General features: G+C 39.2%; 1 protein-coding gene across 1 annotated transcript; it reads left to right on the top strand.

Moving 5' to 3' along the window:
- Positions 1-9,448: 9,448 nt before the first annotated feature.
- TRIM58 (tripartite motif containing 58) lies at positions 9,449-24,231 on the top strand. The gene is made up of 6 exons (XM_088838375.1): positions 9,449-9,924; positions 13,733-13,828; positions 16,459-16,689; positions 18,871-18,893; positions 18,988-19,088; positions 23,306-24,231. Exons 1-6 carry the CDS (start codon positions 9,502-9,504, stop codon positions 23,893-23,895), a joined length of 1,464 nt encoding a protein of 487 aa, XP_088694501.1. The 5' UTR covers positions 9,449-9,501; the 3' UTR covers positions 23,896-24,231.
- The last annotated feature ends 900 nt before the right edge of the window (positions 24,232-25,131 follow it).

The raw sequence follows: 25,131 nt of genomic DNA, 5'->3' as shown, positions 1-25,131 counted from the left end.
TTGTAGTACCATCTAGGAAGCCCCAATATCTTGGTATATTGGCAGATAAATTTTTAAGCCTGAATCTTGTCCCTTTTTTGCAGAAAATTTTACAGATAGTTTACATCATAGGTCTATTCACATGCAAATGGCAACCCACTCTAGTGTTCTTGCCTGGAGAATCCCAGGGATGGGGGAGCCTAGTGGGCTTCCGTCTATGGGGTCGCACAGAGTCGGACACGACTGAAGTGACTTAGCAGCATGGACTGCATAATAGTTCACTCTTTGGGGCATGGTTTTCATATCTGATCCCAAATCCAGATCTTGTAATTTCTGCATGTTTATGGAAAGAAAATGTGAGACCTGATAGGGTCTGTAGAGCATACCAGAAGCATCATCAAACACTACACCTAGAATTAGAGCTAAGACAGGGTAAATTTGTATACCTTGCATTTGCTCACATTTCAAGTTTCTCATATTTGATATACAAATATGGTTTACAACACCTTCTTTAGAGAGTGATTGCAAATCTCACACAGGACATTGCATATATTATTTAATTTATTCCAGAAGCTATAGGGGGCCCTTACTCTATGAAGCCCAGAGTAAAAGACTCTGGAATAAAAATATGAATGAGATAATATTCTTTACCTTGAATCTATCAAATGACCTTAAAAATTCTTAATGTAAATCCATTTTAAAGTATAACATTAGGGAGTAAATCCACTTTTGTTAACATGTACATGTGATGATTGGAGCTCATGTGCACAGAAAACAGGCCAAGGGCCAGCATTTCTTCCACTGTACAGATCAGCATCTTAGAAACCCTAGGTTCTCACTCACAGTCATGAGGAAACTTCTCTGCTTCACATTTTCTCTCTGAATTCCCTCCAAAGAAACAAAGAAGTACTCTGGATGTCAGCACCCCTTACAAAGCCAATGAATGCTGAAGTTGTGTCTACAGAGGATATTAGACAACCATAGCTCAGTGATTGATCAATATAGACTCTGGGGAAAAGAAACAATAAAAATGCAGGATACAACTGCTGAAATGAAAATCAACAATGGGATACTGCTTAGCCATATAAATGAATGAAATAATGCCATTTGCCACATCATGGATGGACCTAGAGATTATCACTAAGTGAAATAAGTCAAACAGAGAAACACACAGATTATATGACATCACTTATATGTGGAATCTAAAATAAGATACAAATGAACTTATTTATAAGATGGAAACAGATTCACAAACATAGAATACAAAATTTATGGTTACCAAAGGGGAAAGAGGGGGATAAATTAGGAGTCTGGAGTTAGCAGACACAAACAATGTCCTACTGTATAGCAGAGGGAACTATATTCAATTTATCCAAAATAAATCATCATGGAAAAGAATATAAAAAATAATAGTTATGTATATGTATTTATCTATATCTATACCCTGGAGAAGGCGATGGCACCCCACTCCAGTACTCTTGCCTGAAAAATCCCACGGATGGAAGAGCCTGGTAGGCTTCAGTCCATGGGTTCGCTAAGAGTCGGACACGACTGAGCGACTTCACTTTCACTTTTCACTTTCATGCATTGGAGAAGGAAATGGCAACCCACTCCAGTGTTCTTGCCTGGAGAATCCCAGGGACAGGGGGCGCCTAGTGGGCTGCCGTCTATGGAGTCGCACAGAATAGGACACGACTGAAGCGACTTAGCAACTGCAGCAGCAGCAGCAGCAGCAGTGTATCTATACCCATATCCGTATCTAGCTATCTAGCTGAATCACTTTGCTGTACAGCAGAGACTAGCACAACATTATAAATCAACTATACTTAAATAAAAGACAATTTTTTTTTTTAATGGATGGAAAAACTGAAAAAAAAAGCAAAAACAAAAAGCAGAGATCCTTTTTAAAACCACAAGCAGGAAGGAAAGTGCTGGCTCAGTTGCTTTTGGGGTTTGTGCTGGCTTTTTTATTTTTTTTCAGTACTGAGTGGGCTGAATTTGGGACTAGGAGATTATAAATTCTCAAAGCTGAGGCAAGGGTATGGTCAGAAACAGCTGGGAGCCTTGTTGAAAAGGACTCAGGCTAGGAAATAAAACATGGATGCCCTGGAGAGATGGTTTCAGGAGCCCAAAGTCACTATGTCAGGAAGTCAGGAAAGAAGCAGGGAGAAATGGTCAGAGGAGGAGGATCCTGTATCCTTAGAGAAGGCAGAATACATGTGAGGTGTAGTTTTAGAGAAGGATGATGGCAGGAAGTGAGGATGTTAGCTAAAAGATTTAGAACTATGCAACCTGAGACTGAGTCAGAGAATGGAGTTAGGGTAAAGATCCTGGAGTAGGTGCACCAAAATGTGATTGTATCAGCACAGAGGCATGTTTTATTCACCCAGGAAGAATGATTGTGAGAAAATACAAATTTAATTTGCTTCTCTGGTGGCTCAGATGGCAAAGAATCTGTCTGCAGTTCAGGAGACACCTGGGTTCGACCCCTGGATCGGGAAGGTCCCCTGGAGGAGGACATGGCAACCCACTCCAGTATTCTAAAGTAGGTGCATCAAAATGCGATTGAGTCAGCACAAAGACATGTTTTATTTACTCCAGAAGAATGACTGAAAGAAAATACAAATTTAATTTAGACCAACTCTATTAAGAAAGTATTCACAGAGGCATTTCACAAAGCATTTGTAAATACAATGACATCTGAGTATAATGCAGCTTACTACTTATCTGCACAAATGGGCTATAAGGAAATTTTGCTTGTTTTAAGGACAATGGTAGAGAGGTCATTCTTATCCTCCCAAAGTTAGAGACGAACTAGAGTTTAGATTCAACCGAAGAACAAGTCAGGGAAGAAGTACCATCTGATATTAGCTCACTCACTCTCCTGAAAATCACTTTGACCTCCACATACAAGGCTAGTGACCTTCCCTTAGCTTTTTGCATGTGTTCGGTTACCCTATTAGTGTCCCACTCTTGCAATCCTATGGACTGTAACCCTCCAGGCTCCTCTTTCTGTCCATGAAGGTCTTCAGGCAAGAATACCTGAGTGGGTTGCCATACTCTCCTCCAAGGGATTATGTTGCATTATCATGTTTCCAAATAAAAGAGAAATGTGCTTCAGCAACTTTGCGAGTCACAGTAATAGAAATCAAAGTCAAAATCATATATGTTAATTGTAGAAAAACATGGATCTCACATTGAACATATAATGGTTATTGAAAATTTTCCTTCATTAGCTTCTAGGATGAACTGTACTGATTCTATTCATTCATTCATTCACTTATTTATTCAGCCGGTATTTATTGGGTCTCTTATGTGCCAGTCATTCTTCAAGTTACTGGGGATACATTTAGTTCAGTTCAGTTCAGTCGCTCAGCCATGTCCGACTCTCCGCGACCCCATGAATCACAGCACGCCAGGCCTCCCTGTCCATCACCAACTCCCGGAGTTCACTCAAACTCATGTCCATCGAGTCGGTGATGCCATCCAGCCATCTCATTCTCTGTCATCCCCTTCTCCTCCCGCCCCCAACCTTTCCCAGCATCAGAGTCTTTTCCAGTGAGTCAACTCGTCGCATGAGGTGACCAAAGTATTGGAGTTTCAGCTTTAGCATCAGTCCTTCCAATGAACACCCAGGATTGATCTCATTTAGAATGGACTGGTTGGATCTCCTTGCAATCCAAGGGACTCTCAAGAGTCTTCTCCACACCACAGTTCGAAAGCATCAATACTTTGGCGATCAGCTTTTTTCACAGTCCAACTCTCACATCCATACATGACCACGGGAAAAACCATAGCTTTACTGAGCAAAATAGGGGGAAAAAAAAAAAACCCGACTCCTGCTTCAGTTCAGTTCAGTTGAGTTCAGTCGCTCAGTCGTGTCCGACTCTCCGCGACCCCATGAATCACAGCACGCCAGGCCTCCCTGTCCATCACCAACTCCCGGAGTTCACTCAAACTCATGTCCACAGAGTCGGTGATGCCATCCAGCCATCTCATTCTCGGTCGTCCCCTTCTCCTCCCGCCCCCAACTTTTCCCAGCATCAGAGTCTTTTCCAGTGATCCCTTTTGCTATTTCTTTCCTTTTTCTTTAATTAGATATATTTGCTACATGCCAGGACTTGTATCAAATGTGTGACATTATTTAGCTCATTTAATCCTTTGAACAGCCCTGTATGAGAGGCATTAACAAAGTCAGTCCTCATATTTTAGAGGAAATTTGGTATAGAAACTTATTTCAAGCCTCTTATCTAGCAAATAGCACAGTCTTCAGCATGGAGCCAGGGTCTGCTTTTCTACTAAGGAGCCCTCTGCCCTTTTCTTTTCTTTTCTAAATTAACATCTTTGATGTTCTACTAATAGCTGTTTCTCTTTGTTCTTAAATAGTCTATTTTATTTATTTTTGATTTTTTTTAAATTTTTATTTTTATTTTTTCAAAAACAATTTTAGGAATCTTTACTTAAAAACAACCATATCTTAAAATGGAGTAACTTTGGTTTTACGAGCAGCATGCAAAGTAAAGAAGCAAAAATGCATTACAGGAGCATTAAGTTCTACATTAGGTCACAGCATCTAATCTGAAATCACACCCATAATATCATTTTTCAGGATATCTGGGAAATAGTTATTTCCCAGGATGTCTGAACAATAGCTATTCTATTTTGACTTTTAATTGTAAAAACAAAATTTTTTAATAGCCAAAGCAGATTTCACCATTAATGATGTCAGTGTTTTTCTAGGTATGAGAAGATGCAAGAATTGGAACTCATAAAACCTTTTTCTGAAAAGATCTAACTATCTGAAGTACTGTTCTGCCAGTTTTTTTTTTTTTTTCCAGAGCACAGAGTGCCTCATTCCTGATTTTCACCCTGAACTTATTTCAGGGGGTGTTGAAGGTCAGCAGGTTGCAATGGTCATGATGTAATCTTTGTAGAGGCAGCTGACAATTACCAACTTCTAGTCAGCAGGGTCCCTTCATAGCCACATATCTGACCATGTGAATCTATTTTAATTATCCACCTGAACTTTCAGCAGACAGCCTCAAACTGTTTAAACCTTACAATTCGCCAGTTCCAGGCGAAGCCCTAGTCCTTAGAATAAGGACCTGCAAACCTCTCAGGCCTCTTCATTGATACTACCTTGTCATGGTGAAGGGGCTTGAGTAACTCAATGAAGCTAGGAGCCATGGTGTGCAGGTCCACCCAAGATGGACAGGTCATAGTGAAGAGTTCTGAAAAAAATGTGGTCTGCTGGAGGAGGGAATGTCAAATAGAGGGGGGAAAAGTGGAAGCAGTGACAGACTTTTACTTTGTTGGGCTCCAAAATCACTAAGGACGGTGATTGCAGCCATGAAATTAAGACACTTGCTCCTTTGAAGGAAAACTATCACAAACCTAGAGACTGTTTTAAAAAACAGAGACATCACTTTGCTGACAAAAGTCCATAAAGTCAAAGCTGTGATTTTTCTAGTTCAGTTCAGTTCAGTCGCTCAGTCGTGTCCGACTCTCCGCGACCCCATGAATCACAGCACGCCAAGCCTCCCTGTCCATCACCAACTCCCGGAGTTCACTCAAACTCATGTCCACAGAGTCAGTGATGCCATCCAGCCATCTCATTCTCGGTCGTCCCCTTCTCCTCCCGCCCCCAACCTTTCCCAGCATCAGAGTCTTTTCCAGTGTGTCAACTCGTTGCATGAGGTGGTCAAAGTATTGCAGTTTCAGCTTTAGCATCAGTTCTTCCAATGAACACCCATGATGGATCTCCTTTAGAATGGACTGGTTGGATCTCCTTGCAGTCCAAGGGACTCTCAAGAGTCTTCTCCAACACCACAGTTCAAAAGCATCCATTCTTCGGCGATCAGATTTCTTCATAGTCCAACCCTCACATCCATACATGACCACGGGAAAAACCATAGCCTTGACTAGACGGACCTTTGTTGGCAAAGTAATGTCTCTGCTTTTTAATATATTATCAAGGTTGGTCATAACTTTCCTTCCAAGGAGTAAGCGTCTTTTAATTTCATGGCTGCAATCAGCATCTGCAGTGATCTTGGAGCCCCCAAAAATTAAGTCTGACACTGTTTCCACTGTTTCCCCATCTATTTCCCATGAAGTGATGGGACCAGATGCCATGATCTTTGTTTTCTGAATGTTGAGCTTCAAGCCAACCTTTTCACTCTCCTCTTTCACTTTCATCAAGAGGCTTTTGAGTTCCTCTTCACTTTCTGCCATAAGGGTAATGTCATCCACATATCTGAGGTTATTGATATTTCTCTGAACAATCTTGATTCCAGCTTGTGCTTCTTCCAGCCCAGCGTTCCCCGGATGTACTCTGCATATAAGTTTAATAAGCAAGGTGACAATATACAGCCTTGACGTACTCCTTTTCCTATTTGGAACCAGTCTGTTGTTCCATGTACGGTTCTGACTGTTGCTTCCTGACCTGCATACAGGTTTCTCAAGAGGCAGGTCAGGTGGTCTGGGATTCCCATCTCTTTCAGAATGTTCCACAGTTTATTGTGATCCACACAGTCAACGGCTTTGGCATAGTCAATGAAGCAGAAATAGATATTTTTCTGGAACTCTTTTGCTTTCTCCATGATCCATCGGATGTTGGCAATTTGATCTCTGGTATGTCTGCCTTTTCTAAAACCTGCTTGAACATCTGGGAGTTCACGGTTCACATATTGCTGAAGCCTGGCTTGGAGAATTTTGAGCATGACTTTACTATCGTGTGAGATGCGTGCAATTGTGCGGTAGTTTGAGCATTCTTTGGCATTGCCTTTCTTTGGGATTGGAATTAAAACTCATCTTTTCCAGTCCTGTAGCCACTGCTGAGTTTTCCAAATTTGCTGGCATATTGAGTGCAGCACTTTCACAGCATCATCTTTCAAGATTTGAAATAGCTCAACTGGAATTCCATCACCTCCACGAGCTTTGTTTGTAGTGATGCTTTCTAAGGCCCACTTGACTTCACATTAGAAGATGTCTGGCTCTACATCAATGATCACATTATCATGACTATCTTGGTCTTGAAGATCTTTTTTGTGTAGCTCCTCTGTGTATTCTTGCCACCTCTTCTTAATACCTTCTGCTTCTGTTAGACTCTACACATGGACATCACCAGATGGTCAACACTGAAATCAGATTGATTATATTCTTTGCAGCCAAAGATGGAGAAGCTGTATATAGTTAGCAAAAACAAGACCAGGAGCTGACTGTGGCTCAAATCATGAACTTCTTATTGCCAAATTCAGACTGAAATTGAAGAAAGTAGGGAAAACCACTAGACCATTCAGATATGACCTAAATCAAATCCCTTATGATTATACAGTGGAAGTGAGAAATAGATTTAAGGGACTAGATCTGATAGAGTGCCTGATGAACTCTGGACGGAGGTTCGTGACATTGTACAGGAGACAGGGACCAAGACCATCCCCATGGAAAAAAAATGCAAAAAAGCAAAATAGCTGTCTGAGGAGGCCTTACAAATAGCTGTGAAAAGAAAAGAAGCGAAAAGCAAAGGAGAAAAGGAAAGATATAAGCATTAGAATGCAGAGTTCCAAAGAATAGCAAGGAGAGATAAGAAAGCCTTCCTCAGTGATCAATGCAAAGAAATAGAGGAAAACAACAGAATAGGAAAAACAAGAGATCTCTTCAAGAAAATTAGAGATACCAAGGGAACACTTCATGCAAAGATGGGCTCGATAAAGGACAGAAATGGTATGGACCTAACAGAAGCAGAAGATTTTTCTAGTGGTTATATACGAATGTGAGAACTGGACCTTAAAGAAGGCTGAGCTTCAAAGAACTAATGCTTTTGAATTGTGGCACTGGAGAAGACTCTTGAGAGTCCCTTGGAACAGCAAGGAGAGCAAACCAGTCAGTCCTAAAGGAAATCAAGACTAAATACTCTTTGGAAGGACTGATGCTAAAACTCCAGTTCTTTGGCCACCTGATGTGAAGAGCCAACTCATTGGAAAAAACCCTGATGCTGGGAAAGACTGAAAGCCAAAGGAGAAGAAGGTGGCAGAGGATTAGCTGGTTAGATAAGATCACTGACTCAATGGACATGAATCTGAACAAACTCTGCGAGACAGTGGACAGGGAAGCCAGGCGTGCTGCAGTCCATGGGGTAATAAAGAGCTGAACACTTAGAGACTGAACAACAACAAAACCTCTCAGGAGCTGCAAGGACCTGAGTCATCTGCCCCTGCCTCTCACTGGGAACTTATCTATTGGCACTCACCCTCATCTTACACATACATCAGCCTGCCTGGCTGCCTCATGTCATGGGGTACATCCTGCTCCCTCCAGCAGTAGTTCAGCTTATATACTCTGTGCCCTCTGACTGTTCTTGCCAGAGCTCCCTGCCTTTCAATTTCTGCTCACCCTTCAGTTATTAACTCAGAAACTCACAAGGGCCCAATCTGACCCCCCTTATCCCCAGCTTGTTCAGAGCCCTGTTATATTCTTGCAGCACTGGTGAGTGTGTTTTCTCCCAGTTTTTAGTTTATAACTGTATGAGTTCTATTGACAGATCTTTAGACTCCCTTGAGAGATGGGTCGTTTGTTTTTTGCTTACTCTTATGTCTGAAATTCTGGCAGCTTGTGCTGAGGAACAAATTGAATGATTTGCTATAGGCATGTCCATCATCCTTTCAAACTCAACAAAATAAAAATTATATTTTGCGTAGATGACAGATGTTTCCCACATTTGCCTACTTTCTTGATGACCTAATGACCTCACCATATTCATCCCAAGTAGGGATCACACCCTTTCTGTCAAATCATCTTTCTTCTATGTCTTTCTCAGCCTCTCCCACCTCACAAGTGCTGCAGCACTGATAGGCTGTAGTTAGATTATTCTTCCTAACCAATGCCTTAGCCTACAGCTTTGCATTTCTAAGATGTGCTTTACAACAATCATAACACATGTGCAGTCATTATGGGACTCACTGAAGTTGACCAGATTTTACATAAATGTTTTGAATTGTTGTTGGGCTATAGACCTATCATTATTATACACACATTTTTTTGGGGACATCTCCTTATTAACTTATCAAGAGCTAATTAACAGGGAGTAGAAAAAATAAATTTTGGCAAAAAAAAACTTTAACAAATCAATATGTCATAAAAAGATAATAAGGTCATGGGGCAATTTAGAAAATAATTGAAGGAAGGAGCTTAGCGATTCTTGAAATTTACTGACAGTGAAAACATGGGAGTACAGGCTTCCATAAGCTACATTACGAGGGATTCCGATAGAAATGATCAGTTTCCTAGGAGGCTAGGATTGCTAGAATGTTAATTTTATCCTTGTGGTTGACTGTGTCTGAGTTGCAAGTTTTCACTGGGCGTGGCTCATTTGGACGCTAGCCAGTGGATAAAGCCCATCTCGTGTCTGCTTCTCATGAGGCTGTGGGGTTCCTCCCTTCTGTGTCAGAACACCAGGAGAGATAGTGCAGGCAGCTGGGGAAGACAGCTCTACTATCGGCAGAGTCAGGCAAGGCCCAGCAGGCCATGGCCTCGGGGTCCCCTGGGGAGCGGCTCTGCGAGGAGGCCCGCTGCCCAGTGTGCCTGGATTTCCTGCAGAATCCCGTCAGTGTGGACTGCGGCCACAGTTTCTGCCTCAGATGCATCTCCGAGTTCTGCGAGAAGTCCGAGAGCGCACAGGGCGACCTCTATGCCTGTCCGCAGTGTCGGGGTCCCTTCAGGCTGGAAAGCTTCCGGCCCAACAGGCAGCTGGCCAGCCTGGTGGACAGCGTGCGGCAGCTGGGGCTGGGCGCGGAGCCTTCGGGGGCACGCTTGTGTGTGAGGCATGGTGAGGAGCTGACCCGTTTCTGCGAGGAGGACCAGGAAGTGCTGTGCTGGGTCTGTGACACCACTCCAGAGCACAGGAGCCACCACACAACATCGCTGCAGGAGGCCGCCAGATGCTACCAGGTGAGAGGTGTTACCATGTAACGTGGAGGGCCATGACTCCTGATCTGGAAATGCGGGTCTGTAATGGAAGACAGTGACTGAGTTAGAAGTGTTAAAAATCCCTTGCCAGAGACAGAGCCAAAAGACACCGCCTGATCTGAATGAACAGTGCCCTCCACGCCAATCACCTTCCTGGCTCACATTCACCTTGGGATCTGTATGCCTTTGCTCCTTGGAAACCCCATCGTTTGGGACTCCTATTCAGCAGCTAAACATACTGTTATTTTAGACTGCTCTTCTCTGCCATGAAGCTTTCGCTGGTCATTTCATTTCTTGCTGGTCTTAATTTTCCTGATATAGGCGATCTGAGTTCCACAACTAGAGCTCCCTGGTGTAGGAGGCTATGTTGTCCAACTGTCTCTTAGTTACAAGTGCACGATTGATATTGGAAACACTTCCGAATAACTGTCATTTGTATAACATTTTGCTTTTGGATAGTGTTTATATTAATTAATGCTACTGTTGTTTAGTTACTAGATTGTGTCCAGCTCTTTGTAACCCCATGGACTGTAGCTTGCCAGGCTTCTCTGTCCATGGGACTTCCCAGGCAAGAATATTGGAGTAGGTTGCTGTTTCCTTCTCCAGGGGATCTTCTCAAACCAGGGATCAAACCCAAGTCTTGTGCTTAGCAGGCGGATTCTGTACCACTGAGTCACTTAGGAAGCCCATGTTAATTAATATTGTCATCAAAACAATCTTAATTTTTTTCATTTTTATTTTATATTGGAATATAGTTGATTTACAGTGTTGTATTCATTTCAGGTATACAGTAAAGTGATTCAGTTATACATATACATGTATCCATTCTTTTTTAAAATCTTTTCCCATATAGATTATTTCAAAATATTGAGTAGAGTTTTCAGTGCTATACAGTAGGTCCTTGTTGATAATTTATTTTTTATATAGTTGATTCTTTTATATGTATATATATATAGTAGTGTATATATATATATATATATATATATATATATACTAAACTCCTAATTTATTCCTCCCCCTCACCTTTGCCTTTTGATAATCTTAAATTTGTGTTTGAAGTCTGTGAGCCTATTTCTGTTTTGTAAATACTTTCATTTGTATAAATTTTTTTTAGATTACACATGAAAGCAATGTGTGTGTGTGTGTGTGTGTGTGTGTGTGTGTGCGCTAAGTCGCTTCAGTCATGTCTTACTCTTTGTGACCCTATGGATGTAGAGGCCAGGTTCCTCTGTCCGTTGGATTCTCTAGGCATGAATACTGGAGTGGGTTGCCATGCCCTCCTCCAGGGGATCTTCCCAACCCAGGGATTAAACTTGTGTCTCTTATATCTCCTGCATGGCAGGCAAATTCTTTACTGCCAACCACCAGGGAAGCCCACATAAGTGATATTATATGACATTTATTTTTCTCAGTATGACATACTTTACTTAGTATGATAAACTCCAGGTCCATCCATGTTGCTATAAATGACTTTGCTTCATTCTTTTTAAGCCAGAGTAATTTTCTATAGTGGACTCCCCTGGTGGCTCAGTGGTAAAGAACCCACCTGCCAATGTACGAGAAGCAGGCTTCATCCTTGTGTTGGAAAGATACCCTGGAGAAGGAAATGGCAACCCACTCCAGTATTCTTGCCTGGGAAATTTCCCAGACAGAGGAGCCTGGTAGTCTACACTCCATTGGGTCACAAAAGAGTCAGACACAACTTAGTGACTAAACAACATCAGGAACAAAAATATTCATATATATATATATATTTGCCACATCTTCTTTATCCATTCATCTGTCAATGGATATTTAGGCTGTGTCCATGTCTTGAAAGAAAGTGAAAGTGAAGTCACTCAGTCATGTCCGACTCTTTGTGATCCTATGGATTATAGCTTACCAGGCTTCTCCATCCATGGGGTTTTCCAGGCAAGAATACTGGAGTGGGTTTCCATTTCCTTTTCCAAGAGATCTTCCCGACCCAGGGATTGAACCCAGGTCTCCCGCATTGTAGGCAGAGGCTTTACTGTCTGAGCCACCAGGGAAGTCCATGTCTTGGCCACTGTAAACACTGCTGCAATGAATCTAAGGGTGCATAAGACCGCCTTCATGTTTGAATGTTTGCTATCAATGGTGTCTGGATGGACACAAGGCTCTGATCCCCTTTAAAGTTGCCAATACATGTTACTCTGAAGTAGGAATCCAGTGGTTAAGCAGACAGATTCCTCTCTATTCAACACATATTTCTGGACTTATGATGTGAGGATCCTCAGTGAAGAGGTGACTAATATTGGGGTTTCTGGCTCACAAAAGTGGCATCCATGAAACTCTGTGAATAAGATTCTTCCTGCTGGTGCTCATCAAAAGTTTTTGGCCATATTCAGAACATTTAAATTCCCAATATCTGGAACAGCTGCTCTCACAAAGAGAGTTAAGATCATCTTTAATCTACTGACCTTACCTGAAGTATTATCACAATGAAAATACAGCGAAGATATTAACTTTATAAAATAATAATAGCCTATCAATCACTTTTAGGACCCAAAGTGCTCTTACTGTAACTCTTGTCTTAAATATTAATCTTTAGATTCAGCAAAACTAGCCTAATCACTGTTGTCCGAAAACGTGACACAACTTTCTACCTCTTTGCTTTTGCTTACATTTTCTTTTTTTGTCTGTTAAGTGTCGAGTGTTCTAGTCCTTCCAGATTCTAAAAACAATTGCCATTTTCTTCATCTTATTAAATGCCTCATTGATTTCTACTGCTAAGGAAATGGCAACCCACTCCAGTACTCTCGCCTAGAAAATTTCATGGATGGAGGAGCCTGGTGGGCTACAGTCCATGGGGTCGCAAAGAGTCGGACATGACTGAGCGACTTCACTCACTCACTCTTAGAATGTTATCATTAAAAAAAGAAAAAAAGAAAAGACTGGTGTGTGGGACTCGTTGAATGACTGTGGGAAGAATTTAATTTTTTGTTTGTTTTTATTTTTTCCTGAAACTTATTGAATGACTTTGAGAAGACTTTTAAAATGTGTATGTTTGGCTATCTTTGTGTGTGTTCTCTGTAAATAAAATGTATGTGCTTACCTCTAGCAGGATTCCTAGGGTTGAAAAGAGATTTAGTTTTCCTTAAATTATTTTTCTATCCCTTGTAAGATTTATGACTTTCTGTATTTCTTTTTCATATAATAAATAATAACTTACAAGATTTCTTCTGTAAAATAATAAGAAATACACTTCTGGTTATGAAGTAATGAATAACTTTAGGAAATTGAAATATATAGATAAAAAGATTAGCATCACCTTTTCAGCCAAGCATAGGAGATGAGATTTTGTTTACTGAATATATTTTCACTGGTCTCTGCCTAATTTTTATTTATTTATTGTAAGAACTTTTATTTTTAAAAATTGGTGTCAGGTTACATAAAATATGCTTATTTTAGTTTTCTTTATAATTGTATTTCTTGCCATTAAAAATTCTGCAGCACCTTGTTTTAATTCTATCCATTGAATAAAATAATTTTTTCCTCACTGCCCTACTTCTAATTGCCCAATTTTGATTACTTACTGTTTTACTATTTATAATACAACGAACACACTTTTTAGATATATCTTTTATTATATCTGACATTAACACTTAAAACATATCTATGTTTAACAGTCATTAATATTAATGAGGTCAAACATTTTTGTATGCTTTCTACTGCCTGTTATAGCTGATCTTTGTTATTTCTTCCTATGCTTGGTCAATTTAAGTACTGAATTAGAGTATCCTTAATGGCTGCAGCATATCTTCCCAAACAGATAAAGCTCCAGGTGGCACAGGAGCTTCTGAGGAAAGAGCTGGAGGAAGCCTCAACTCAGGAGGCCAATGTGGGGAAGAAAACTGTTATTTGGAAGGTAAGAGAATATTGGGGCTTCAGGTGGCTAACCTATCTGAAGGATCCTTATTTGGATCATTAATTCATTCTTCCACCATCTTCCCTACTCTGGCACTTTTGTTCCATTTACCTGGGTATGCAAGAAAAACTGATCTCAGCATCATCCTGGACCATCTCATCCCCTCAGATTATATTTGTACAATTGTGTTCTTTCTAATCTCTGTAATACTATCCCCAATCCAAATTATAAAAAAAGACTTTACTCATCTTGATCTTACTAAGTCACTTGATCTTACTCACTGATCTTCACTCACTGCATCACTTAGAACAGAGCTGTACTGTCACTACTAGTTTAAAAAATATATATTTGTTGGATGAATGAAAGTTTTACTATTTCACAGCATATATATATATGAAATACAGGCACATAGTCATCATCTTACATATAAAAATAATCCGTTTTCTTTTTTCAGTCTATATATATATATATCTTTTGTCAGTCAATATGTTGATATAGTTCTGCCATCATCAGGTCTTTTTTCCTTTACCTATTTATACACACACACACACACACACACACACACACACATACAAACATACACAAATTGATTCTGAACCTGGACCAATGTTGCCTTCCAAGAGATATTTTGCAATATCAGTCGATATTTTTGGTTGTCACAATGGGGATGCTTTACTAGCATCTCAAATGTAAAGTCAAGAAATGCTGCTAAATACCCTATAATACAAAGGACAGTTCCCACCCCTCAAAAAAAAAAAATCACAACAAAAAAATCACTTGGTCAAATATCAATAGGATCGTTACTGAGAAACTGTATATAGAAATGACATAGATGTTTATATTTTTATATTATGTTTTACAATATATATAGACTCTATTTCTGAACACTTCTCTTTCTCCAAGGAACCCTTTTTCTCTGATTATTCTCTATAATTTTGTAATTCTTTCTTTCTTTTCTTGAAAATCTTGACTTGTATTCTATCCTCTGGCAGATATGTTCATAAGGGTTTTTGCTATATTTTTCTCCTGTGATGTCTTATTTTTTTCCCGTAGTTATATATATCATATGTAAAGTTAATTAATAGTGACATTTATTCATAACTTTTTTAAAGTTAGTAATCCAAGTCAGTTGTTTTTAATCCTGACCTGACCACAAATTTATGAAATCAGGAACTCTACATCTGAGATCTGGTTTCATGCATGTTTTGAACACTTCACTGATTATTTTTAAAGTAGAGATGTTTCCAAGATACTTGTTCTAAGTCAAGTCAACTTGGATGATTTTTACCTTTAAAAATGTATCCATGTGAGCCAAAATGCAACAAGCATGGATTTAATAAAATAAATTCTAAATTCTGTGGAAACCCTTAGCCCTTCTATATCTATAGCGGTAATTATGAGGAACGCTGGGCTGGAAGAAGCACAAGCTGCAATCAAGATTGCTGGGAGAAATATCAATAATCTCAGATATGCAGATGACACCACCCTTATGGCAGAAAGTGAAGAGGAACTCAAAAGCCTCTTGATGAATGTGAAAGAGGAGAGTGAAAAGGTTGGCTTGAAGCTCAACATTCAGAAAGCAAAGATCATGGCATCTGGTCCCATCACTTCACGGGAAATAGATGGAAAAACAGTGGAAACAGTGTCAGACTTTATTTTTTTGGGCTCCAAAATCACTGCAGATGCTGATTGCAGCCATGAAATTAAAAGACGCTTACTCCTTGGAAGGAAAGTTATGACCAACCTTGATAATATATTAAAAAGCAGAGACATTACTTTGCCAACAAAGGTCCATCTAGTCAAGGCTATGGTTTTTCCCGTGGTCATGTATGGATGTGAGAGTTGGACTGTGAAGAAAGCTGATCGCTGAAGAATTGATGCTTTTGAACTGTGGTGTTGGAGAAGACTCTTGAGAGTCCCTTGTACTGCAAGGACATCCAACCAGTCCATTCTAAGGGAGATCGATCCTGGGTGTTCATTGGAAGGACTGATGCTAAAGCTCAAACTGCAATACTTTGGCCACCTCATGCGGCGAGTTGACTCACTGGAAAAGACTCTGATGCTGGGAAAGGTTGGGGGCGGGAGGAGAAGGGGACGACCGAGAATGAGATGGCTGGATGGCATCGCCGACTCTGTGGACATGAGTTTGAGTGAACTCCGGGAGTTGGTGATGGACAGGGAGGCCTGGCGTGCTGTGATTCATGGGGTCGCTGAGAGTCGGACACGACTGAGCAACTGAAATGAACTGAACTGAACTGAATTATAGTATTTAAAAGGGTGACGTGAGAGAACAGTGAATTGCAACTAAACCCCTTTTCACTGTCATTCCCCATGTGTGTGTGTGTTAAATCGCTTCAGTCCTATCTGACCCTTTGCAGCCCAATGGACTGTAACCCACCAGGCTTCTCTGTCCAAGGAATTCTCCAGGCAAGAATACTGGAGTGGGTTGCCATGCCACTCGCCAAGGCATCTTCCCGACCCAGGGATTGAACCTGGGTCTCTTGTACTGCAGGCAGATGATTTACCATCTGAGCCGCAAGGGAAGGGGCCCCCGCCCCCCGCCCATACATAAAGGCAGAGGCCAAATACTCTGCCCCAGCTGCTGCTGATTTGTTGTACTATCACTCTAGGAAAAAGTGGAAATGCAGAGGCAACGCTTCAGGTCCGAGTTTGAAAAGTATCGTGGCTTCCTGGCCCTGGAGGAGCAACTGCAGCTTAGAAGACTGGAGGAGGAGGAGCGAGCCACGCTGCAGAAGCTGCGGGAAAGCAAGAACCGGCTGGTTCAGCAGAGCAGGGCCCTGAAGGAGCTGGCAGAGGAGTTGGAGGAGAGGTGCCAGCGACCAGCCCTGGGTCTGTTGGAGGTGAGGCTGGGTGCCTGGGAGAAGAAGGACAGGCACACCTGAGACCAAAGGGACAGATGGCAGCTTTCAGAGATAACTCCTTAAGAAGTTTTTCTCTTTAGGACAGGATCACCCTAGAATTTCCTTGGAAAGCATGTTATTAAAAATCCTCAATCCCTAACATCAGACTTTGAAGGGACCCTAGAGAATCATACATAATAGTTCATACTAAAGACAAAACCTTAAATAGTTTCAAAACTAAAGTTAATTTAATAATTTACATAAACAGAAAACAGACTATACTATGTTGCCTGGAAAACATTTTATAAAACCTCATAATGGGTCAACGATGATATTGCTGTATTTCAGTCATGGCCAATCCAAAAAATCTTGTTAACCCATTTTAATGTCAATAGTCAACATATGAGTAATATCTAAAATTTTCCACTTTGAAATTGGCATGTTAATTTTCAACGCAAATGCTAATGTTCTAGCCCATAATGCATGCCCATTCCAGGCATGGTGGGGAGGGATTAATTTGGCTCCATACAGCTTGCCCAAAATATACTTGAGATTATAGAGCAGACAGACAAATAAATAATAATCCTTCTTAAAGGCATTAGATCTCAAGTGAATTGAGAAAGTCATCATTGTTGGTGGATGCTTGCTGTCATGCTAGAACTTACTGCAATAGAAATTTTCTGGGCATGCTTCATTGTGTTTCAATCCCAATGACTCATTTAGGAATGTCTGAAATAAGTAATTTCTATCTTCATACAAGTTCTGTGATTAAATAGCACTGGTCACAGACGAGGGGAATCATTAAATAAAAGCATTTGCAAAGCTTTTATATTAAATTTGTCCCATCTTCTTCAATATATTTATGCATCAGTAAAACTTGTTGTTGTTATTATTGTTTTTATTATTATTGCTATGCCTACTTCCTACTAAGCAAACTGTCCCAAAGGAATAAATTTTCAAAATTTAAAACAATAAATAAACACAAGAACTTTGGCATTTTCAATAATATTCGTTGTCACAACTTACTGTATCTCAAAATACTGCATATTTGAAATTATTATTTATTAGCACTGAATAAATGTTAAAATGTCTTATAACATAAATCTTAAGGAGACTATATCCTCAAAGAATTTGCTTTCATTTTTATACTCATTTCTCCCTTTTTTCCTCAGTACTTGTAAACAACATTTCACCCTTAATGGACCAAAATAAGACCTGTACCTGTCATTCTGATGAAATATAAAGCTATCATTTCCCTGTTTTTATGCCCTGTTAAAATTAATCTGACTGGTGTTCATTTTTTAGATGGATAGGGGAAATGCAGTGTAAGTGATTTGTTTAATAATCTACTTTGACATAGACTGTTGCTGAATTTTAATGACTTCTGTGTTTTTCTACTTAGATAACTTAGACAAAGTATGTTGGTTCAGAGAATAAGGAAGTTAGGGTTTTCTTACAAGGACACTGAGATTATCATTTTATGTCTATACCTTTCACTATTTCTCCAATAAATTCTGCAGATATTTAGAATCTATTTTTGCCTTAATTCTGTTCACAGAATATAACTCTTCATGAAAACATCCAATTATCAGAATTATCATTTCAGAAAATAGTTAAATCAATAGATATTATAGGAATTAACCTAAAGTTCCTGTGGTCTGATTTTGTTTTAATAGAGGCAAACTGGTTATATTATTTTAAATTCATGAGAAAACTCAATAGCAGTTTGTTTTAGATTCTTTTAAGAGGGAGTCATCGGAGAAGGCAATGGCAAGCCACTCCAGTACTATTGCCTAGAAAATCCCATGGATGGAGGAGCCTGGTAGGCTGCAGTCCGTGGGGTCGCTAAGGGTCGGACACGACTGAGCGACTTCACTTTCACTTTTCACTTTCCACTTTCACACATTGGAGAAGGAAATGGCAACCCACTCCAGTGTTCTTGCCTGGAGAATCCCAGGGACAGGGGATCCTGGTGGGCTTCCGTCTATGGGGTCACACAGAGTCGGACACGACTGAAGTGACTTAGCAGCAGCAAGAGGGAGTCATATCTCTTACAGTTTTACATCAATAGTTAAAAATCTTCAATAATTCCTAAAGAGATATTCCTGGTGTGTCCCCAGTCTGTTAAAAGCAGTTCGAAGGTCTAACTCACACCTGCTTGTGTTTCTCTTTCATTTTCAGGGTGTGGGAGGAGCCTTGAGCCGGTATGTTTACTTTCCGAATCAGAGAATGGTTTGGGAGAGGCTGGGGAGGTTGGTATAGCCCTAATGAAAACTGCAGGTTTTGTGCTCTTCTCAGAAGTAAAAATGTCACATGTCTGGAACCCGAGTCCATCGCTATGGAGCTGAAGACAATGTGTCGCATCCCTGGCATGAGGGAAATGTTGAGAAAGTTCCAAGGTAGGCTGCATTTTAGACCTTGAGGAACTATGACTCCTGGAATTTGGCTGTTATTGCAATTTGTTACTGTACCAGTCAGGCTACAGTAACAAATAGAACCCAAAGTTTAGTGGCTAAAATCAGCAAAGTTTTATTTTGAGATCATGTTATTGGTTGATTACTGGATTGTGGAGGCTTTAATTTCACATAATCTCACTCCATGCAGACAGAGCCCCACCTCCTTCCTGTTGCCGATAGGCACAGAACTGAGCAAAGTCATGGTGAATCATGCACCACCCTAAGGGGCACACATAGCTTTCCTGAAGATATTATTGATGAAAGTGAGTCACATGGTCGTGTCAAACTACATGGAGGGAAGGGAGAGAGCACTAGGCTCAGATTTTTCTTTTTTTTTTTAAAGAGTATTGGGATATTTGTGAATAGTCCTGAAGAATATCAGAGTAACTGACACCCATAAAAACTGCATTTGTTTAGAATAGTAGGTTTGAAAGTGATATTATCTGTGACATAAGCAATATTAGTTCCAATCTATGTCTATTTCCTTTTTTATAAAATGCTAAAAAATTGTATTGTTTGGAGGACAAAATGAAACATATTTGAAACAGAGAAAAAATCTTCAATATATGAAAGCATTGCAGTGTATCAGATAATATAAAGTTTGAATTATTTTGTTATCTGGCATTTTGTTGAATTTCTTAGATAGTCAATAAAACCAAAAACATTCAGTTAATTATATATAAGAGGGAATAACTGTAGTGTTATAATTAGTTTGTTGAGTCTTAGTATGTTGTTTTTTAAAACAATATAGAATTAATGTTTTTAATTTTTTTATATTAAATTTATGCCAAATAATGAAAATAGACTATGACTTAATAGTGGGTTTATTACTTAGAAGGAAACTGCTTTGTCCCATGATAAGAAAACCCATCTTATCAATCCTGTTCAGTGATTAATCCATGATCTTACAGGCAGATTGATATTCCTTGATAGCTCAGTTGGTAAAGAATCCGCCTGCCATGCAGGAGACCCTGGTTCAATCTCTGGGTCAGAAAGATCTGTTGGAGAAGGGATAGGCTACCCTTTCTAGTATTCTTGGGCTTCCCTTGTGGTTCAGTTGGTAAAGAATCTGCCTGCAATGCAGGAGACCTGGGTTCAATCCCTGGGTTGGGAAGATCCCCTAGAGGAGGGAAAGGTTACCCACTCCAGTATTCTGGCCTAGAGAATCCCAAAGAGTTAGACACGATTGATCAACTTTCACTCAACTGTATGAAATGTTGCAAGTTATTACACCCTCATAATCAGTGTCTTTATATTCCCATTTACTTTCACTTAATTAACTGGTCAATTCCACAAATATTGTGTATTTTATGCCAGTCACTCTTCTAAGCATTAGAATATAAAACTGAACAATAACATCAAATATGTTATAGATCTGGAGCTTCATGTTGTAAATTTTTGCTTAAATCATGGAAAATACACAAAATGTTAGAAGATGAAACAGAATATTGAAAAAATAAATAAGTGTGGCCAGAAGTTCTTGAGTTAGCACATCTAATCTGGAATTTTTGATGATCAAGGAAGACTTCATTGATCATCAGCAAATATCTGATCTGGAAGAAAGCATTTCAGGCAACAGAAATGAGTTCTAAGACCTGAGATTAAAATATGGAAGATGTATTCCAGGAGCTTTGAGGAAGTCTGTGTGGCTCTTGTGGAGTGAGTGACAGAACTGTAGAGGTCAAGCAAAGTCCAGGTAGCATAAGACCCAACAAGAAGGCCACTATGAGCAGAAGTGAAATAGGGCATCAGTTATAAATGGAGGAATAGCATGATTGGACTAATGTTTCATGAAGATCACTCTGCATGGTTTACTGAGAATAAATTACAGAAGGGCAAGGCTTGATGTGGAAAAGTCAGTCAGGAATCTTTGTAATAACTCAATTAGAGACTACTTCCTATTGGACTAGGGAAGTCGTACTGGAGGCACAGAGAAATAGACAAGATTTTGCTATATTAATATTTTGAAAGCAGAACTGGCAAGATCTGATGTTGGATTAGACACGAGGTGTCAGAAAGGGAGAAGAGTTGTGAATAATTCCAAAGTTAAAATCTCTTGAATTGGCATAATGAAATTATTGTTTACGTTGACAGGTAAAGCTGCAGGCAAGGTAGAAAAAAGGACTTGAGTTTTAGACACATCAATGTTGTGATGGATATTAAATATCCAAATGCTGATATTGGGTAGGCAGATGAATTTACAAATACGGAGTTCCAGGAGAAAAGTCTAGGCTAAAAGTATTTGGAATTAGTAAAACAAATGAATGGAATTTAATAAAAGCAATATACCTGCCAGCCCAAGAACACATCAAAAGTGATCTGAGAGAGAGGCAAGAGGTCCCAATCATGAGACCATTGGTTTCTCCAATAGCAGTGATGGAGGAGGAGAAGAGAAAACAGCAGAGGAGACCAAGAAGGGGTGATCAGCAGAAAGGGAGTAAAAGAGTGATGACTGGTGTCTTTGGGAGAGAGAAATGTTTTCTAGGACAAAAGGATTCTCAACAGTGTTAAGTGCTATAGAAAAGTCATTTAAGGTGAACTTTAAGGACTGATCATGCATGGGGCACTGGGAAGAAGGTGCAGTTTGGTTAGGGTATTATTCTATCTTGGTGATAGTTTACGAAATTTTAAGGGTTTAAGAAGAGGTAGGGAGAAGAATTAGAAATAGATGTATTCACAACCTTTTCACAGATTTATTTTCTTGAAGTTGGCATGATGTTTGAAGACATGACATCTGTTAAATAGGTCTACCACAGCATCATGGAGACCCGCTTTTCAGTTCCTGTTATTTATGACCTCTAGAGTTTGGGAAAATCATATAATCCTTTGGGCTCATCCTGCTTATCTGTAATGTGAGAAAGATAATATCAATAAGAGGCTGGTTCCATGCGATAGCATAGATGATGTACCCACTTAGGTTTGAGTAGAAATAAAAGATAACTAGAAGTGGTTTGAGACAATTAATAATGAGAGTAATCATATTAATATTTGTTATTATTATATTAAAAATTAAAAAATGATTAACTATGAAATGTGTTTTTATTTTTAAATTAATGAAGTCAAAGTTACTAGTTTTGAGAGTTGACCAAAAAAAAAGAGACATGAATATTTTACATCCTCCTTGCTTCACTGAGGTCATTTCATTAGTAGATGTGTTTTTAAATTATATGTACAAATAAAATGTCATATCAATATACTGAGACTTCACAGTAAGGTATTAATAGTAGTTTTCAGTAATTTTCTTTGCTGCAAAGCAAATTACCACACACTTAGCTACTTAAAATCACATCCATTTACTTCCATTCTTTAGATCTGATTATCATGTGGGATCAGCTGGTTTCTCTGCTTAAGGTTTTATAAGATTAAAATCAAGGTGTTGACCAGACTGGACATCTCTAAGGGGTCTAGGGAAAGGTGCACTTGCAAGCTTATTCAGTCTGTTGATATAAAGCATTTCCTTGCAGTTGGAGGACTGACATCCCCATCTCCTTGTTGATTATCAGTTGGAGGTTCTTCATCTTTCTCTTCCACTGTGGCAGCAATGACATATCAAATGCAAATCTCCTTGATTTTCCCTTCTGTCACCAGACCAATAACCAAAGAACTCTCTCTGATTTTAAAGGGTGATTAGGTTAGAACCCACTCATATAATCTCCCACTTGTCACGAAATATAACAAAATCATGAGATAACCACCTGGGTCTGAAGGTCATGAAGTTCCTCTTAGAATTCTTCCTACCATAGCAACATAGCTTTGAAAGTGGTGTGTTTAAGACCAATGAAATTTTTCTATAGGCTTTGAAAAGAAAAAAAAAAATCCCAAGGGAGTTATAAATTTTATTTTAAATGCAGATCTTCCAAAGAGTACCCAAGTGCTCTGGATAGAGATAAAAGGAATCTAAATGGTTATGAACTTGGTTTGTCTTATCATCAATGGTTATGGTTTAATTGGGATAGTAATTAGTCCTAGATATGCAGACATAACAGAGGAATATACTCAAACTCAATAAAGCATCTGCAAGATGAAATACTTATTTTTTATCTTCGTGAGTTATTAGAGGGAGAGTAAAGAATGATGTGACAGTCAACAATATTATGGGTTCTTAAGTTTTCACCAGTCTTTTCTGTTCTTTTACATGTTCCACAAAATTATTTCTACAGTTGACATAAAATTGGATCCTGCCACCGCACATCCTAGCCTCCTCTTGACTGCTGACCTGCGCAGTGTGCAGGATGGAGAACTGTGGAGGGATGTCCCCAACAACCCTGAGCGATTTGACACATGGCCCTGTATCCTGGGTTTGCAGAACTTCTCATCAGGGAGGCATTACTGGGAAGTTGTGGTAGGAGAAAGAGCAGAATGGGGCTTAGGTGTCTGTCAAGACACAGTGTCAAGAAAGGGGGAAATCACACCATCCCCTGAGAATGGAGTCTGGGCCTTGTGGCTGCTGAAGGGAAGTGAGTACATGGTCCTTGCCTCCCCATCAGTTCCTCTCCTCCACCTGGAACGGCCTCGCTGCATTGGGATTTTCTTGGACTATGAAGCAGGAGAAATCTCCTTTTACAACATCACAAGTGGGTCTTTTATCTACACGTTCAACCACCTGTTCTCTGGTTTTCTTCGACCTTATTTTTTCATCTGTGACACAACGCCTCTTATCTTACCACCTATGACAGAAGTGGAGTTAGAAAATTGGGCATCCAGGGGTCGTTTTGACTCTGCCTCTAATATCAGAGATGATTCTTCCTAAGATTCTGTTACTGAGGTACACCCCAAGCCTAGCAAAGTCTTCTGGAATAGAATGGAGCATATAGTATATACATATGTGAATGCTCAACAGATGTCCCCATTTAGGTCAGCTGTTTACTCCTTGTCACTATGGAAATTTTCCCATAGGAACAAAAGGGAAAGTATACATTATATGTGCTTGGATAAAGATTGTATAATAATTTTAGAAATGGAGCAGTCTTATCACTGCTTTCCCAAATGGCTCCACATACATTTTGATGGGGTTTTCTTCAAATAATTGGACTTTATATTAAGCAAAGATATCTATACATTTATTTTAATGTCTTATTCCTTTTAATGTCTCTTCATCTCTTCATTCATAGTCTTCCACATATTAAGAATTAGAAATAGCAATTCTTAAATTGGTTCAAAACAGTCCAATATTGTTCTAACGTCAGATCCATAATTGTTTCATCTCTTCTCACTCTCTCCTCTTTTTCTTACTCTGGGCTCTGCCTCTTTCTGTCTCTGTCTCCCTCTCTTTTCTCTTTATTGCTGTGTTTTTTTGCTTTATATCTCATCATTTAATCTCCATTTCCTTCTAGATCAATATATTCAGAACCATCCCTTTATATATTTGTGATTCCTGTGACTATTCAATTATTCTTTAAATTCTCTTTTTTCAGGGGTCAGTTTTTGAGAGTGATGCAATTCATTCCTCTGATTCTATCACTGAGTCCAATGCCATGCCTCTCACAAGAACATTTTCCTTTTTCTTTGGATATATTTTTGATTGAAATATAATTGGTTTATAATACTGTGTTAGTTTCAGGTATTCAGCATGGATACTTTTTAATTTTTGAGTAGAAATGTCTCAGAATTATGATTCAACTAGTTCTTTGACCTAGTCATTTTCTGGTTGTAAAAATTCAGGCAATTATTTCTTTTTTAGACTCATTTACTTAGTATGATTTGTATAATGTGGGGCAATGATATTGACCTTACAATATTTTGGGAAATAATTGAGGTTATGATTTATAGGATTGCTTTAAATTCAACTTTGCCTCTTAAATATGAAATGAAAATGACCACAATGATAAACTGATAATAATATTTGACTTATTTTTAGTGTATATTCTGTACATTCCAAACAAAATTCTTAAAAATTATTGAAAGTTAACTATGCTTCCATCTTCTATATATGTTTGATAAATACTTGCTAACTAAATGCTTAAATGCTAAATGTTGAAATGTTAAA

The sequence above is a fragment of the Moschus berezovskii genome, chromosome 8 (assembly GCF_049115385.1).
Source record: "Moschus berezovskii isolate FMDL1 chromosome 8, NW_MosBer_1.0, whole genome shotgun sequence".
Classification (NCBI taxonomy): domain Eukaryota; kingdom Metazoa; phylum Chordata; class Mammalia; order Artiodactyla; family Moschidae; genus Moschus; species Moschus berezovskii.
The sequence above is the reverse complement of the archived record's forward strand: the minus strand, read 5'-3'. Positions and strand labels throughout refer to the sequence as shown.

Coding starts and splice junctions, on each gene's coding strand:
- TRIM58 (XM_088838375.1), top strand. CDS start 9,502: ATGGCCTCGGGGTCCCCTGGGGAGCGGCTCTGCGAGGAGGCCCGCTGC. Junction 9,925..13,732: donor AGGCCGCCAGATGCTACCAG/GTGAGAGGTGTT, acceptor CTTCCCAAACAG/ATAAAGCTCCAGGTGGCACA. Junction 13,829..16,458: donor AGAAAACTGTTATTTGGAAG/GTAAGAGAATAT, acceptor CTATCACTCTAG/GAAAAAGTGGAAATGCAGAG.